At 50.6% G+C, this 18,353-nt stretch overlaps 1 protein-coding gene across 15 annotated transcripts in view; it reads right to left on the bottom strand.

Moving 5' to 3' along the window:
* Positions 1 to 18,353, bottom strand: part of NEDD4L (NEDD4 like E3 ubiquitin protein ligase) — a 344,201-nt gene that overhangs the window by 5,919 nt on the left and 319,929 nt on the right. For all 15 annotated transcript variants that reach the window (XM_040478709.1, XM_040478707.1, XM_040478708.1 and 12 more), the window contains 6 exons: positions 11,649 to 11,722; positions 8,968 to 9,028; positions 7,708 to 7,767; positions 6,163 to 6,270; positions 4,815 to 4,911; positions 3,927 to 3,999 (listed from right to left, as the gene is read on the bottom strand). In XM_040478709.1, the coding sequence (XP_040334643.1) occupies positions 3,927 to 3,999; positions 4,815 to 4,911; positions 6,163 to 6,270; positions 7,708 to 7,767; positions 8,968 to 9,028; positions 11,649 to 11,722 (473 nt within the window). The remainder of the gene's footprint in view (positions 1 to 3,926; positions 4,000 to 4,814; positions 4,912 to 6,162; positions 6,271 to 7,707; positions 7,768 to 8,967; positions 9,029 to 11,648; positions 11,723 to 18,353) is intronic.

An 18,353-nucleotide genomic window follows, 5' to 3' on the forward strand; every position in this document is an offset into this window, starting at 1 on the left:
ATACTGGCTCTGCGATGTGACCTTGGGCGAGTTGCCTTACTCTGAATGCTTTTACTCTGAATGCCTTACTCTGTCTGCTTTTTCTGTGAAACGGGGAAACTGCTCTCAGGATGCCAGGAAGGTCAAACAAGAGAACACATGTAAGGTGTTCCACACACCAAGCAAGTGCCCAAAGATGGCGACCATGGTTCTCTGTCACTCGCCTCTCACTGAATGCCTGCATGGGGCACAAGGCGTTAGAATCGACACCCGTGGGGGTGCCGTGCTGACACGTACCGGTCATGAAAATGGCCACATGCACTTGCCAAGGCTAGTGACGGTTGGAGTAAGAGTGAGTGAATGTGCAGCACAGCAGTCACCATCGTTAAGTACTCTTTCTTGGTCTACTGCCTCAGTGAATGCTAGCAATCACCCCTGTTCTAGAAAAGAGGAACGGAGGCACAGAGAGGTTAGGTAACTTGCCCAAGGTCACGCAGTAAGTGGGAAAACCAGGACTGTGCCCCAGGCTGGCTCCAACACCTGGCTCAGACCACTGTGCCGCCCCAGCATTGAAAACCCCCTCCTGGCACTGACCTATGATTCCAAACATGAACAGCACGAGTCCTTATGTTTCAAAAACTAACAGTTATCAGCAGCCATTAGAAGCGGACACACATCCACGGTGGGCCCTTTAGAGACCCTTAACATGTTTCACAAGACCCACCGAGCACTCAGACTTTTAAGTCGCTAAACACCAAAGTTACAGCAGAGGACAACACGAGGCTTCTCAAACTGGACGTCTCAGAAACCCAGGAATCCTGAAGACTAAGTCCAAAAGGGTCTTCAGTTTGGTAATGGTCTCAAACGTTACCTTACCAGCTGTCACCACAGAGCTCCACGTTTGCAGACTGCACTTAGAAACAGCCTGTCACAGAGGCGCCCGGGTGGATCCGTCGGTTGGTTAAGTGTCTGACTTCAGCTCAGGTCATGACCTCACGGTTCGTGGGTTTGGGCCCCGTGTCGGGCTCTGTGCTGACAGCTCGGAGACTGAAGCTCTTTCGGATTCTGTGCCTCCCTCTCTCGCTGCCCCTCCCCTGCTCACACTCTGTCTCCCTCTCAAAAATAAATATTTTTAAAAAAATGAAAAAAACAAAAAAAAAAAACCCAAAAAAAAACCCCCAAACCCCAGCCTGTCACAGAAGCTGACTTTAGTCTGACCCGCAGTTGGTCTTACACAGTCCGGGGCCTGCGATCCCTACGGGGCCTAGTGATGCGTTCTCGAGGATCTGTGACCATCTTTCTGTTGTGTATGACCGTTGCTTCCAATTATCGTGATGGTCATGGGAGTTAACGCATCTAACGTGCTCAGGACAATGCCTGGAACACAGTAAGTGCCTGGTAAGTGTCTGATGAGCCAGGAGCCTGGCTGGCTCTGACCCGCCACTAGCCAGCTGAGTGGCCTCCATATTCTCGGCGGGACCCGCTTCCTCATGTGGAAGACGTGTGGGCTGCCTGAGGTCATTTTTGGTCTCCAAAGAGTGGGTGGGTCTGTGAGTCTTTGAAAAGTATAAATATCCAAGCAGTGATCTTTGATGGGACAGTGAAATGAAGCCCTTTCAGTCATTTCATCTGAGAGGTTTATGAGCTCTCCGGGTAAATCGGGTTTTTATTCTGAAGCTTAATGGTCGATTTAACATTTTCACAAAACCTGGACGAAATCAGACCTATCTATAGCTAAACTGGACGGAGGCACTGCTGCTGTGGGCAGCCGGCCAAGTGCAGTCTGGGGGCCAGGCTGGGAGCAGAGCCACCCAGAGAAACAGGCCCACCCCGGCCCGCCGGTGCTGCCTGCAGCCTGCCCTCTCCTTCACCGGGCGGGAGTCTGAGCATCAGCAGGCCGGCGCCTGTCACTTGATTTCTGGGACCCACACAGGAGCAAAGAGGCTCCGCTAAGAGCCCACTGGGCTGCTTCCCTCCCGTGGGCAGACCTCCGTCCTCCCTAGGGAAGGGCAGGGGTTTTACACTCTGTGTGCCAGGGGCTCCCGGGGAGTTCTGAAAACCCCACAGCTCAGGCTACGCCCCAAGCCAATTACGCCCAAGTCTCTGGGGGCAGGACCCCGGCATCAGATTTTCTGAAAACTTCTAAGAGGTTCCAATGCGCAGCCGATGCCGGGAACCACTGAGTTCGCAGATCGTCTCTGGGCAGCACCACGTTTCAGATGTGATCCAAGCACACGGACTCGGAAACGGAAGAAAAGGTCAACAGTAAAGACGTCTGTCCACAGGGTCACGGAGGGACACGGGCCGGACGCTCGAGTATTTGGTTCTCTTCAGAGAGTCTCCAAAGAAAGCGAACTGCAGCAAGAAAGGCAGCAGATCTAATGCCGTGGTCAGTGTGCAGATCCCGACTCTGGTGGAGCTGAGTTCCAATCCTGCGCTCTGGGAGTCTGTGAGCTGTGTGACCCTGGGGCAAGCGTCCTGGCCGCTGATGGGGATGCCGGCATCCCGTGAGGCCGCCACCGAGATTCACCAGTGCCTGGCCCACACAAGACGGCCGTGCCGGAAGTTCAGCCCTTACTCCCACCTAGCTTGACCAGCCCGTGAGCTGGGGGGTTCTGCGTCGATCCCAGTGGTCCCGGGGCTCAGCGCAATGCTGCCTGCCTTCCAGACGCAGGCTATCATAACCCAGAAGACTACACTGGGGTCGGACACTGTTTGGAATCCAAGCTCCAAACCACCAATGCATTCTCCCTCGAGAATAAAGGCAGAGGATCACGGCAATCACCGCTTCAGAGAGCCGCCAGCTTTAGGTGGAGTCAGCCTGCTTCCGAGGGTCGGATGGGCAAGGACCATGCTCACTGCATTCAGAGTCCCGTGACTGGTAAAGGCAGGAGGCTTTCTCTCCAGCAAAGGCAAGGGAATCGAACAACCTCCCTCGGCCAATTTTCCGCAAACGCACTTTCAGGAGAATTGCCGCCTAGCGGGCACGTGGGGGGGGGGGGGGTGTTTCCCCCCTAAAAGCATTCCCGGGCGCCCTGCAGCCCCTGGCTCTGGAAGGCCCCCTGCTGGTGAGGAGAGTAGGGCTGTGCGGCCCACCGTTTCTAGAGGGACCACCTCCACCCGCTTCCTAAGAGCAAGACACGGAAGTCTGTGGGCGAAGCCGACGCCGGGAACGTCGCGCCTGGCTTAGCAAGAGCGCCCCGAGAGCTGCTAAGTGTCATTCTTGTGCCGAGGGAGTAGGGGACCCTTCGGAGACGGCGGGGTCCCCTCCTCCCGGCCCCCGCATCCTGGAGGCTGAGGGCTGCCTCGCTCCCACCCCCGGGGGACGCGGGCCTCTGTCAGACCTCTCCGGCCTACCAGCCACCGTCGTGCTGTTGCTCAATTCCAGAGCCTTACGAGGTACAGATGGCCATGAGAGGTCTTCTAAAACAGTGTTTCTCCAGGGAATTTTAGCCCAAGTTCTGGGAATAAAAACCATCTTCAGGTTGCAGTAAAAACCCAGTCTGTCAATGGGGTCTGAGAACAGCCATGACCTTGTACGGTGGACACACGGTGCAAGGTGCGATCCGTACTTCTGGAGTACTGAGGAAGGATGGGGTCTGGGGGCGACGCCCACCAGCTCGGGGGTGTGGATTGGAGAAGGAACGCCCCCCAGCATGGGAGGGGAGGGTGCGGGGCCTGGGGACAGAGGTACCTTCAGGGGGGTGGGGATTGGAGGAGGAAACCCGCCCCCCAGCGTGGGGAGCAGTTAACCCTTTATGAGCCAAGCACACCGGGTCCGTTCAGACCATGGTTTGAGCTTTGCCACAGCCATTATTCTAGACGCTACATTTTGTCCGCTATCCATGGGCAGGCAACACGGCACTCTGCAACCTCCAGCCCTGCATCGGTCCCACCTAAGCGTTTCAAACACGATTTGTGGACAACTGGGTGTTTTTGTCACTCACCACGTGTGAGCTCTGGGCAGTTTTTCAGGACTCCCCCATTGCTCTATTGTAAACAGCTGAGGACCATTGGAACCTAGGCGAAAAAAGAGAAATAAACGCTAAGCGTGCTCAAGGTGGGAGAGCAAAGCCGAGGTGGGGCCTGAAGGAAAGGGAAGGAGGTGGGCGAGCGTCGTGCAGGAGACGGAAACACCGTCCTGGCTCCGGGCAGCACTGAAGCCCTGCTGTCGGGAGATACAGGGGCCTGCACAGCCTCGCACAGACCCTGCACCTCCTTCAGAATGGAGGGGCACCAAGTTTCACAGCAAGCCCCAGTGCAGCCGGCTGCAGCCTTTCAGCGGAGCCTGGAAAGCTTACACTTAAGGCATCGGGTGGGGGGTGGGGGGGGTGTAAACTCCAACCTTAAAGCAGAGCAGAAAGAGTGATTTCCTAACATCTATATAGTAAGTTCCAAGGGATTCTGTCCTCCTGGAGGTAAGCAGTCCTTCAAGATACACCAAGAAATGAAACTAAAGAGAGAGAAAAATGGGGCGCCTGGGTGGCTCAGTTGAGCGTCTGACACTTGATTTTTGGCTCAGGTCACGATCTCAGTCATGGAATCGAGCCCTGCACTGATGGCATGGAGCCTACTTGGGATTCATTCTCTCTCTCTCTCTCTCTGCCCCTCTCCCACTTGCATGCTCAGTCTCTCTCTCAAAATAAGCTTTAAAAAAAAAACAAACACAGACAGACCAACTCTTTTCTGTACTAAACCCAAAGCCCTCTCCCCACGAGTCCTTTGACGGGACCTACGGGTGACACACTCTGGGAGGCAGAGCCGTGCGGGGCCGCCGCGGAAGCCTGGCTGCAAAGTCCCAGGAGGAGAACTGAACCGTTCGGTGCCCCGCTCACCATAAAGTTCGGCGAACCCATTCATGGGTACTCGCGACGTCCCCGTGACAAACTGCAGTAGCCGGATCCGCTTCTCCGCGTCCATGAGCAGCACGGCCTGGGAACGGAGGCAGAAGGTCGTTACACTGCGTGGGGCACCCGGCCTGGGCCGCGGTAACCCAGACAGGCCAGACGCAGTCATAAATACTGCAGCGTAAGACCGAGACCGCTGACTGAAAACAGACTCTGTTTTTTATGGGCCCCAGAGTACCGCCTGTGTGATCTCAGAGAACGAGAGATCGCAACGTCTCTTTCTTCTTCTGCCGACACGTCAAAATAAATGAACTAGAAAGCAAACTCTTTGGTGGCACGGAGCTCACGCTTCCCTGGGCGAGGCGTGCCAGCCCCCCCGCGGGCCGATCATACACCCCCAGTGTTCGAGAAGCGCCAACATCAGGGGGCCAGGTTAGGAGGGGAGATTTCAGACCCAGACAAATCCTCTAAAGGTAACGTTTTAGAAAAAGAAAGGACAGCAGAGGCCGGGTCAGGCCTCTAGAAAAACCCGGGTATGCTACACATCTGAATTATGACAAGAATTGTGTAGACAGGTGGACTGGGCTTTGAAGATCCTGCTTTTAAATTTTTCTCTCTCTTCAATTGGTTGAGCGTCTGACTCAGGTCACGAGTCTGGTTTAGGCTCAGGTCATGATCCCAGGGATCATGAAATTAAAACAAGTTTTGGGATTTCTTATTTCTGGAAGTAAATAAACAAGCTTGGGGCCCCCCCCCCGAAACTCTTCTTTAGGAGGCAGTTTATGGTCTCTTGCCTGGACCTAACTCACTCCTATTTTGCTTCTCTCCTCAGCTACAGAAAAAGCAAACGTTGGCCCTAAGATAGTACATCAAATTTCATTTGCATCCTTGACTGAAGGATATAAAATATCAAAATATTTGTTGGAATTTACCAAGAAAGGGGAAAATGACTTTTTAACCAAAAATGACCTCTTGGCACAATCGCAAAGCATGCTTTGCCCGGAGAGGCTTCCCATTCTCATTATACTTTGGCGGACCAGTTCTGACCCTCGAATCCAATTACCGACTTCATTGTACTCAGTGGGTTCCTCACATAAAGTCGCTTCAGTCAGGCGGTCAAGGAAGGACAAGGTGCTTCGATGAGGATGGACCGAGTGCAGGATAACTGCTCACCAGAGTGATGGAAACACAGCAGGAAGGGCTGCTTTCTCCCCCCAGTGGCCCAAGTGCCAACAGAGTCTTGGGTTGCAGAAGCAGGACCACGGGAAGGCAGCACAGAGCCCTGAGGCCCAAGCCGGGCTGGGGAGAGGGACCGCCCCAGCAGCCACGGCCTTACCTTCCAGAACCACTGGATGACAGGGTGGTTTGGGCAATAGCCATTCTTATAGATAGAATGTTGTCTCCAGTCGTTCACGTCCACGTCGCCAAGGCCGCACATCAGCAACTAGGAGAGAGAAGGACCAGATGTGAACGGGCACATGTGAAGGCCCAAGAAATCACCCACGGAGGAATGGCCTTTTCTCAACACCGGCACTTTGTCATGGGTAAAGCAGTACGGTACGCCAGGAGCTCTTAAAAACAGGTGACGGGGACAACATTCTCCTCCACCTCAGGTAAGAGGCAGCGCGGGCAAGGAGGGGGACCCAGTTCTAACGTGTGTTCAGGCCACAGCCACTCACGGTGCAAATGCCACTCCACGTCTGTCTCTTGCCCACCCCTCTAATCTGAGCTGGGTGTTCAGATTTTCTCGGGCTCCGTTTACAGCTGCTCATTACTCCAGCCGTTTTCCCTTTGGAGACGTTGTGTGTCTCGATATCTGAAATGTCTCCCAACCCACAGGAGAACTAGTGCTTTATGGCAGCCAGAGCCCCGCTCAGTCGGCTTGCTGACCAGAGCTGTGTGCATGCGGACCTGTCCTAATGTAGTGACCGGGGCAGTGACCGGGGCTTAGGGCTCGTCTTACTACCCGACCCCCCCAGCAGGAAGGATTCCTGGGCACAAGAGCACACGACGCTCCTGCAGAGGCACCAAAGAAAAACAGAAGGAGAACTAAACCAGACGCCTGAGAACGGATCCTAGGCGTGACCGTGCCCAAACCTTGTTGGGTAAATGTGGGAGGTCATGAATTGCTCCCTGCCTCAGTTTCCAGTTTCCCCACCTACTAAATGAGGGGATTACGACATATGACTCAACATCATCGGCCTTGAAGTTTCTATTTCAAGATAAGAGAACAGAAGGCTAGTCTATGAGAAATGCTTCGCTGGATGTGGTGGCCTGGACAGACGGGGGACACGGTCTCAGCAGACAGTCTTCCTCCTTCTATTGCTCTGGGCAGAACGAAGGGTGAGAGATTCCTAGTTCTCACCTAGGTCGACACAAAGAAACTAAAACAATCCTGTACAAATGGCCTCCTGCTACTGCCTTGGTGTCTCCCGAAGTTCTCCCTTACTCAATGTGCACAATGTCAAGTCCACAGAGACACTGGTCCACAGCCCCGGTGCTCGCGTCCTGGCCAAGGCCCAGTTCGGCTACCCCTGTGTGGGCAGGAGGCCCAGCCAACGGGCCGTCTCAACCTTGACTCCCTCGACAGCAACTTTCCTTACCCTGTACACCTGGCCACGAACCCAACTCGGCTCAGCAGGCCTCTACTTGTCCCGTGTGTCCCAGAACTGCCCTCTCCTGGGGTGAGGAACCGACAAGGGACTGCTTTTGCTACTCTCTCCTCTAAGGTCGACAGACACACCCCGTGAGAGACATATAGTGCAATGCATCTAAGCTCACTCCCTAAGACCTTGCGGACCAGGAAATAACATCTCATTGGTGAGGCAGTGAGGACCACTTTAAAAATACCTACTTTACAGAAAACGTTTAAAACACAAACCTCCAGCTCATTTTCATCAAAAATTTTAATCAAGTCAATAGGAAGCAGTTCTGTGAATCCCTGAAAGAAAAAAAATCACCGTCAACACCTTTTTCCTTGAAAGAGACAAATTTCACAGAAAAAACAAAGCAGCCAGGAAAAACATATCCTTCGCTGGTGATTTATGTGTCAGCGATAGTATCCGTGACTGTAGTTCCGACACAAACAGCACAGTCACAATAGAAACGTCTTGAAAAGCAGGAGGACCTAGAGGGTTCGGATAGTTGAGTAATCTCAGAAACCCTTGGAAGATACGGGTTACTGGAGGCAGGCGAATTCCAGAAGCCATCTATGACAGAGCGATGAGTCAATGTGTCCTAAAACACCCAAGCCACAGATGTGCGAGAGAACATGTTTCAAAATAAGGTACAGAAGGCACAGAGAGGCGATACAAGAGGAGGTGATGTGATCTGGGACAGGAGAGAGGAGCACAGAGACTCAGCTCTGGCTCCCGGGTCGCACCGACCCCTGGAGAGCTCCAGAGCGGCCTGCTCCCTGCTCCCGGGTCTTGTGGGCAGCACCTGGTTCCTGGAAGTGGGATCCCTTGGGGCCGGGCCAGGAACCTGCCTCCTGGGTCTCTGACGTAAAGAAAGCATGAAACTCGCCGTCCTCTTCTATGTCTAACTCACCCTTTTATGCCGCAAGTCCCTGAATTTTGTGAGTGGCCTAGGGCTCTACTTGCCGCTGTAGGTGACCGAGCTGGGGCAAGCCAAGGAGGGCATCGCCTAAGGACTCCGCACTGGTTCGGTGTGCACCTGGGGCGTGTTCTCGTGTTCTCTTTACTAAAGCTGTTATCAAGGCTTAAAAGGGAATTTCGCTTTTGGTCCAAGTGAACCGGTTTTTTAAAAAAACGATGACCCCGCGCGCCCCCCCCCCGCTAGGGGCTCGGGAGCACCGCTGACATGACGGATTTGGATCTGAGGAGTGCCTGCTTCACCCTCTAACAGGGTGAACGCTGGCCCAAGACGGCTTGGTGTTAAGATAGAAACCCAGCCCAAGTGAGGGTGTTTTACGTGTGCCTGGTGGAAGTCTGTGAGAGGCAGAACAGGAGAACATCCACGAAAAGAAAGGGTGGCCCACGGGGTGAGCCGCGCAGGCCTGACCTTTCTGCCGCGCATCCCCACTCCCTCGCCATCTTGCGGTGTGCAAACAGTGCCCCCGCGCCACCCCACGGAGGACAGCCATCCTCTCTCAGGCGAGGATGGACGGCGCCAGACCTACCTCCAAGAAGGCGTTCATTTGCTTCTGGACCCTGTTCACAAACCTCCACTGGATGACTAAGCTGCAGGAGAAATGGGACAATTTGCATCCACCCTCGTCACCACGGGGCACACATTTGTTTCTTCACACCTTCTCACCGGGGGAGGGGAAAGTGGAGAAACCCCCTCGATGGCGGGCAAACGGGAGGGTCTAGAGCTGTGGCACAGTTGATGCATTAATTCTTTCAAGGGTGGCTGGAACATGTGTGGGAAACCTAAAGCCTGAGCATTTCAAAAGTAATTTATTCCCTTCCACCAAGCCTTAGTTTGCCAAAGTTGCGTATAAATGCGACTATGTGGAGAAGAGGGATAAAAAAGGCTGTGGAGTATGGATGTATATGCGCGTGGTACACGTATACACACATGAACTCACATATACACACATCCACGTATACATAAGCATGTACATATATTTTCATCTTATTTTTTTATTTTAAGAGAGGGAGAGAGAGAGCACGGGTGCGCATGCAAGTGAGCGGGGGCAGAGAGAGAGGGAATCCCACACAGGCTCCGCACTGTCAGCACAGGGCCCGACGTGGGACTTGAACTCACGAACCTCGAGATCATGACCTGAGCCAAAGTCGGAAGCTTAACCGACTGGGTCACCCAGGCGCCCCAACATGTACGTTTTGTTTTTAAAAGGAGTACTCAGTACAACGTACCTCGTGAGACAGTTCATTCTGGAAGCGCTAGCCAGTGTACTGGTTTTCAACGACACATAACTTACCAGCAAAATGATTTACACTAACCCTTTAATACCAAAATTTGGAGGCTTAATGATAAGACCTCCTTAAACAACAGAAATCCACTGAAACCATCTTCTCTGTGACAATGTTCAGTGCACAGCAGAATTTACCGTTAGGTGAATCCACTTTAGATTCCGGCTCAAGTCCTGGAAATAGCACGAGGACCTTATCGGAAAGGCTCTCCCCTACCAGATGGTACCCTGGCAACCCTGGGCCGTCGAGGCCCAGCCCCACTACACAGCCACTGCTTGGCCACATCAGGCTTCCCCGCACCTGCTGTACGCATCAGCCCGAGAGCCTTCGTGCACTGGGGGAACCCATGTGTCAGGGGGCAGGTGGAGATTTTAACCATCCTGTCTTTTCCCACCAAATTTGAAACTTAAAAAGAACTGCAAAGGATGATGTACAACATGCATGACAATGTCCACACCCTCGGACATCTGACCCCAATCCCCTTCAGGGCAGTGTTTTAAAAAACCCATTCAAAGCCTGTACCTTCAAATGAAGACAATGGCATCCGCCAAGGCGTCACCCTGCCTGAGACCGTTCGAGTTTGGAATAAGTGTGCCAATTAACGTGAACAGGTAAGGACCGGAGTATCTTACTTCTAGTTTTTTTGTTTGTTTGTGTTTTTGTTTTTTTAAATTAAGCGCAGCAAGCTTTTAGCTTGTGAGGGGAGAAGTCTGCTACTTAATAGTGCATGGTCTGTCAGGGTCTCTAGGCAGAGGCTCCGACACTCTCCGTTTCTTGCTAATTAGGAAGGACAGGTTTTTCTTTGCAGAGGACGCTAAAAGATGCCAAGACTCTTGACCAATTCTCCAAGTTCAAGTCCTCTGACCGACAATTACGCTGAGAAGAGAGGAGGGAACCGGCTTGACGTAATGGAGTCCTGAATGCAGGTACGGGGCTCAGGCCACGGCTGCAACCGGCAAGAACCAGAAACTAGGACCTGGGAACCAAACACCGGTCGGTTGCACTGACCCTCTTCCCTGCTCTGGGGCCAGCAAGGAGGATCCCGGACTTGTGTGCCTGAGGCAGACACAGGCACCAAAGAGGGAAATGTAACGTGCCCAACAGACAAAGGCCTTGTGATGGGCAGAAATGCCCTAGGACGACTTAACAGTTGGATTTCCAAAGGACTGAACACTGTGTGCCACCAACTGAGGCCGAGATTAGGTTAAGAAAATTATAGCTATCAGAAACAATTCATTGTGTTTGCACGTATGACTTTTCCTACCCATTTTAACTACGTTCTTACATTTTTATTATGGAAACGAGGTCGAGAGAGATGCAATATTTTATTTCTGGTTGTTCCTAATTTTACCCCGCTGGCTGTTGACACCACGGTTCATCACTGCAAATCTCAATTTTAGACCACATACCCACGTACTCCCATAGCGTGTCTGCTGTATTACTCAATACCGTGTACTTTTTTCTCCTTTTGTGACTCCTTTATACAAGGCAGCTCACTGAAGTCATGATACAAGTCAAACTTTCCACCCTGTAATTTGACTTCCCATTAGCCCAAGCCAGAAAGGAACTCATATTGTTGAAAAGTATGTCCCCGACACGCATGAGCTGTTCTGGCAAGGGACACGAACCAAATATGCCCTTCAATTTAATAAAAAGAAGAGGCTGTAGGGGCGCCTGGGCGGCGCAGTCGGTTAAGCGTCCGACTTCAACCAGGTCACGATCTCGCGGTCCGGGAGTTCGAGCCCCGCGTCAGGCTCTGGGCTGATGGCTCAGAACCTGGAGCCTGTTTCCGATTCTGTGTCTCCCTCTCTCTCTGCCCCTCCCCCGTTCATGCTCTGTCTCTCTCTGTCCCAAAAATAAATAAACGTTGAAAAAAAAAATTTAAAAAAAAAAAAGAAGAGACTGTAAATATGTGTATACGTACTCAATATATTCCCTTTTGTTTTCATTTGTTACCATTATTTCTGACCCATTGGGCTTCAGATCCACTTGATAGGTCTGTAATTGCAAAGATAAAACAATGATCACCATCGTGAAATTATTCTGCACATTACTAATAACGTCTTACTATAAAAGAAGATAAGCAAAATTCATTTGGAAACATTTCCCAGCAAACAGGCTCTGTGTACAAGAGACTATCTAATGAGGCTTTTATACTGTTGAGATGTTACACATTTAAAGATGTTATCATCAAAGGTGAATTATTTTGCGGTTATTTATGAGTTTTAATTGTTCTCGTACATGACCAACAATGGAGAAGAGCAACATTTTCCATCTGCTATCATTCATTTATCAAGAAATTAATTAATTACATTGAACAGAAACGACAGGGTACGCCTATCAAGACTACAGAGATCCAAGTTCGAATGCACTTTGTTTCTGAGAATTCGATTTTATAATCGTTAAGAAAAGATGCATGGAGTTTCTTTCAAAAAGGCAAAGCACAGGGCCTTAAAAAAATAAAAGCAGCTTCAGAAGCAAGGTTGAGGGATGGATTTCCCTGCTGTTCTGAGAGGCCTTGGCCTTCTGTGTGCATCCAGACACATCCTCGCCCACTGCCTGGGCAGGCTCCCTCCCGCAGGGCCACCCGGGATTTTAAAGCAAAGCGGCTGAAAGCAAGCGTGGCCTTTTTCTGCACTTCATGCCGGCCCTAACTCAACATCATGGTGTATAAAGCACTGACTAGCAGAAACCAAGGGAGGAGGGGACTTACTCTTTTATAAATAAAATGCTTACTCTTATAAAAATTTTAGGGGGAGGGGAAGGAAAAAAAATACCACCCCCAAGTCCCATATTCAACGACAGCTACATTGATGTTTTGCTGGGATCCCTTTCTGCCTTTCCCCCCTCCATGCATAACTGGCTATTTCTGAGAATGAGCCAAGCCTGCGGAAAGGGTTTTCCAGAGTTAAGTTTCCAGGTCACATCCATCACAAGGGACAGATTCCAATCTGTAATGAAATCTTCTGCTTTGGCGGAGGTCCACCATCAGTGAGGCCTCACCTCCAGGCCACACACACCCAGGGACAGACTGAGCCTCTCTGGCCCCAAAACTCAGACCTTGTTCTCTGGATGAAGCACTCGATTACTGCTCTTGGTCATGATGAGATCGCTTTTTCAGTCAAAGCACGTTGGTCATCCATTTTCCTCTTTTTTCTACTTCTCTTTCTTCAGGGAGGGATCTGGTGGGTGTCTCTATCGCATGACTGAACTCCATTTTCTACGATGTTACTTCAGCTCTTTATTGTCCGCGATATGGATTTTGTTACTGAAGTTTTACGTTTTCCTCAAGCTCTTCCTTACCTCCCACTTTCCCCTTCTCCACGGCCGTGGTCCCGTCTCCCTGGTTCTCCCTGCAGTTGTCTGCCCCCGTCCCGTAAGTGCCACGGCAATCCTCGAGGATGGTGGACGGTTACGCGTGGGGTTGAGATGGGCACGTTTCTTATTAGACAACCTTTTCAGTTCTTTGACCGCTCTCCAGAGGTTTGTGGACAGTATTCATTTATCCTGCTGTATTTTTTTTTTTTTTTTAATTTTTTATTTTTTTTAATTTTTTTTTTTATCCTGCTGTATTTTTTAATAAGCCCCCGATGGCTTTTCTTTTCTCCATTTCTTCCTCCTCGAAGACTGCACTGCTGTTCCCTTTCAGTGGCAGAGTCTCCCCATCACATTCACACCAAGCAGGTCAATACATCCAAGCCCCGTTCTTGGGACTGAGAGGCCTTACGCACAGTTCAGCAACACTAAGGTAGAATTTTTCCGGGGGCTGCAGTTTCCAGAGAGTCCTAGAATGAGAAGATCAACCACAGGGAAAGAGAACGGGGAATGAAGAGGAGAAAAACACCTCTGGGGCCTCCAAAAGGAACACGTAGTGAGGCAAAAGAGCAGCCAGCCAGCAGGGCTGACTGGAGAGAAACAGTTCTTCCCCACCCGGCTGGTGGGAGTCTAATTACTTCACCCTTTTGGGAAGATCATTTAGCAACAGGCATCAATTTTAATGGGCACAGCATTCCCTGTCATAATACTTTTAGAATTTACACCACGGGGAAAAAATTGGTCAAATGTACAAGATGCATACTCCCAAGATTTTGATCATCGTGCTGCCTGTACAGCAAAATAATGAAACAGCCTGCACGCCTAGCAATGGGGCCTGGTTAAAAAATGCACGGTCGGGGCGCCTGGGTGGCGCAGTCGGTTAAGCGTCCGACTTCAGCCAGGTCACGATCTCGCGGTCCGTGAGTTCGAGCCCCGCGTCGGGCTCTGGGCTGATGGCTCGGAGCCTGGAGCCTGTTTCCGATTCTGTGTCTCCCTCTCTCTCTGCCCCTTGCCCGTTCATGCTCTGTCTCTCTCTGTCCCAAAAATAAATAAACGTTGAAAAAAAAAAAATGCACGGTCTAGGAAACGGAATTCGGTGTAGCCACTTTAATGGAATACATCGACATCTCCTGACATGGAAAGGTATCTGGGATATATTCAAAGCGTATGTATACATCGTACAATTCCATTGTGTAAAAATAAAAAACTTTGTGTGCGTGTGCTTACAAAGAATAATTCTGGAAGAACATCAAAATTTTAATCATGAACCTTCTCCAGGTGAGAGGAACTATGGGTGATTTTTATATACAGTTATTGTAACGGTTTGATGTTTACTACTTAAATTACTATTTTATAATCAGATAAATGAATATAATTGTTGTGCAAAGGGAAAAAAAAAGAGAGGGATCATGCTGTCTGTGCTAAGTAAGGAGGTCAAGCAAGCAGTGAATCTGTGGGCAGCTGTCTGGTTTCGTGGTGAATTCTTTCTTTTTAATTTTTTTACTTTATTTTTTGGGGGGGGGGAGGTGAGGGAAGGAAGGAGAGAGAGAGGTGGAGAGGGGGAGAGAGAGATAAACACACAGAATTCAAAGTAGGCTCCAAGCTCTGAGCTGTCAGCATAGAGCCCAACGTGGGGCTTGAACCCAGGAACCATGAGATTACAACCTGAGCCAGAGTCAGATGCTCAACCGACGGAGCCACCCAGGAGCCTCTTGTGGTCGATTCTGAGGGCGGGTGTCTCTGGGAGGCAGTGAGGGTGGTTTTCGGGTCTTGCTCCCAGAGCCTGGCAATCGGTGTCTGAGCCCAGGCTTTCGGTGTTCAATCTCCGTCCTGCTTGAGCTCCTCACAGACAGCATTTTAGTGGGCAGTAGGGGCTGCTGTTACAATTCCACTTTTTAAACCGGCTTCCAAGGGCCAGACACAGACGGCTTCTGTGGTCCAGGCACAGCGTTAGGCTCGCCACAGGGGTTATCACTAAACTATGCCAAAGAGGCACGTGCCATCACCTTCATTTTCTCACCGAGCGGGGGACTCCGCAGGAAGTGGAGAGAGCGAGGGTCAAGCCTAAGTTCATCTGACTGCGAAGCCCACACCCCGGGGGTGGCACCTGTCTGACCCTCTGCCCGTAGATTTCTCGGGCCAGCCTCCATCTCTGCCCGTACACGTCTAACCAGCGTCTTGAGCTGCTCTGTTCCCGGAGCTCCCCCCACTTCACACTAAGTTCAGACATGGTGGCTCCAGGAGGGTAGGGACTAAATGTGCTCTTGACTACTTTCTCAGCCTTTTTTCCACGCTCGACCCCTGACGAGCCCCTTGAGACCCCCTCCCTGCCCCTTTCTTCCCATTAAATCTTAATAAACAGATTCACAGTATACCTGTGGTATATACTGTGTGGCCTTTTGGGAGCAGGGCCACAAACCATTGTAATGGCTGAGACTCTCTTGTTCTCTAAGAACTAGATTTTACCCCCTCCGGGGTGTTATCCCTTCAGCTGAGAATGTACACCTACCGTACGTCTGGCCCTGAAGAATTTTCCTGCGGGCTGCTGCCCATTCTGTTCCCCTCCCTCCTGCACGGCTTTGTAAGAGTCCACCCTTCCAGCGCCTCTGCAAAACAACTGGATCAGATGCTAATTTGCTGAGCAGGCGATGAAGAATTGCTACTTGTTGCAGCTCTGAAAAAGTGACCGCTCCTGCGGGGCATGGGTGCACCTGTGTGCAGAAGTGCACGGTTTATTCTTCCTGCTTGGCACAGGAGGACTGCCCAAGAACTGAAATTTGTTCAGTGGCAACATTCACAGGAGGCCCCAGAAACCAGCGGCTCCAAATTCTCGCCAGCCAGGGTGAGAAGACTGCACAGTAACGACAGCAGCTGCAGTTTCTTTCCATGAAATGACGGCTGCCACCCAGCTTTGCGGCCCGATGCTTCCAGTTGTGGAAGGAAAACACGGCGAATGGCACCGAGGACGGCCCGCCGCGTGTGCACTCCACTTGGGTGGTAACTTCTCGCCGTTGAAGAGAGTATTGTGTTTTGGCACAAGGGAGGCATGAGCTTCCTCTTGGGTTCCAATAAATGGCGACGAGTGGTGCCCAGTTTTGCAGAGGGCCGGAAGAGGGGAGAGGCTTGCACGTTGGTGGAGGCCCATGCTGGCTCAGTCGCTGTTTGGAGCATCCGCTCAGCACCAGATGCTGCGCGGGTGAGTACACAGTGGTGAGCAAAACGTACACCCAGTGCTGCCACCAGGCTGCACTCAATGCCGCCACCGAATCACACAGATAAACTCCCAGCCATCCGTGCTTCGTGCCAGTGGGAGACAGGGACATACTCTGAAGGATTATGGCTGGGGGTCAGGGTCGGTTCCCTTGAGGAAGGGAGGTTTGAGCTGCAGGTAGGAGGCTGTATGTTCCCAAAAGATGCAACACCATGAGCAAAGGTCCTGAGGCGAGAAGGGACCTGGTGTGCTCAAGAAGTCCAAGGAGACCAGACCCAGAGAGCATGAGGGACAGCTCTGTGATGCAAAATGCCATCTGAAGACAGAGAAAATGGGGCAAGGCCACGCAGGACCCTCATGGGGCCAATCGAAGAGCTGGATCTTTATCTTTCTGGCAGAGGAATGACATGACGATTGGTCCATCCCAAAAAGACCAGTCTGCCATTATAGGCGGCCACGCTGGAGAGAAAAGCCCAGCTAGGAGTCTACGAGATGAGACGGTAGCTGAGACGTGGGTGTTGGTGTGACGGGAAGGGAGGACAGACGGATCTGAGAAGTATTTCGGAGTTGAAATGAACCAGGCTAGGGGAGGGACTGGCAATGAGGGATGCGACCAATACGTGGCTGCTTAATTCCCTCTAAATTTCTTCCCAGAATGCAAAACAGAGAACACGAGTTCCCCGTTAATCAGGTTAGCACTCTGAAAGGGGAAGGCAGTCGTTCAACAAACAGGGCACCTGATCATTCTCCCTCTCATCTTGTGCGTCTGTTTTCATTACTGTGTTACTCCACCTGATGCAGTCCCAAAGTCAGAAGAATCTACTGCATTAGAGGAGGTCTGAGAATTGTTTTTAATGAATAATTGATATGAACTATAATGATAATCAGAACGTTTGTTAGAAGACTACTTAAAAATCCAAACGTCTTGTGTTTGGTTTTTGTTTATTAGGTGGAAACAGTTCCAATTTACTGTAACCAAGGAAGCTTTCCCAGTGCATCTCTTTCTAACTCTGGCATAATTAATGTCTTCTAATGTCTTCTGAACTGTGTTATTTAAGTTAGTCATATGGTTTTCTATAAGTGGATGTAATTTTTTTTTTTTTTCAGTCGACACACAAGATTAAGTCTCTCTGGGTTCCTTACTTCTCCTTCCTTCATGTGTTAAAAACGAAAGGAAGACAGTTCCAGGATGATGATCCATGTGTTTACCCTTTGAAAATTGGCAGTTAAGACCCTTAAATAGGTCCCGCTTAAAAAATGAAGTCATAGCAATTTCTTCTGTTTTCTCACACTTGGGAGTTTCTGTTACTGATAACATTATTAACTAAAGAAAAGAAAAGAAAGAAACTAAAGAAAACTAGGTTAGCGCTATTCATTCAATGCTTGGTTAGCATTTAGGAGACCTCCGCTGCATGCTGAGCACTGGAAATACCAAGATGACGTCAGGTTGAGGTCGGCTCATAGGACACAGTAGGTGGGTAACGATCAGGGGACCCGCTGAGAAGAGTTACAGGAGAGAGGGGGTGAGAATGCGCAGGAATGGGGACGGCGGCGCACAGACAGCGATCAGGCTCGGAAGCATCTCCGGGGACAAGGTTATAGGCACACAATGGTTGTCAAGGTGAGCAGACAGAGGGGTCAAAAGACAATGCTAAAGGTGGGCAGCACTGGGTCACAAGCTATGCTTTAAAAAAAAAAAAAAAAGGTTTTAATTTAGACTGAAGGTCACAAGATGGTCAACAAAGAATTTTTAAGTGGAAGAATTACAGGATTGTATTTGCTCTCTAAGGCTGTGAACCCAAGAGGGCAGAGACCTGATCTCCTAGCTTCACCTATAAAACTGAGCACAGCAATGTATAAAGCCAGAGGCATTTTTTTGAGAGCAGAGTATACTCTTAATAACCTCTGGAGCAGTAAGGGAAATCAATTTCATTTTCTATCTGACCATCCTTCAGACGGGCTCCACGTCTCATGAATTTCAGGGTCATGTAGATTTGGTCTGGGAGATGAGTTACGATCTCTGGGCTTTTGTGAAATGACAGCTACCAGGGTCGGATAATACTATTGAGAAAAAACCTCCCTAAAAGCACCGTTATCACCAGG

Source organism: Herpailurus yagouaroundi, unplaced genomic scaffold (genome assembly GCF_014898765.1).
Source record: "Herpailurus yagouaroundi ecotype Mexico unplaced genomic scaffold, PumYag 142, whole genome shotgun sequence".
In the NCBI taxonomy this organism is placed as follows: Eukaryota; Metazoa; Chordata; class Mammalia; order Carnivora; family Felidae; genus Herpailurus; species Herpailurus yagouaroundi.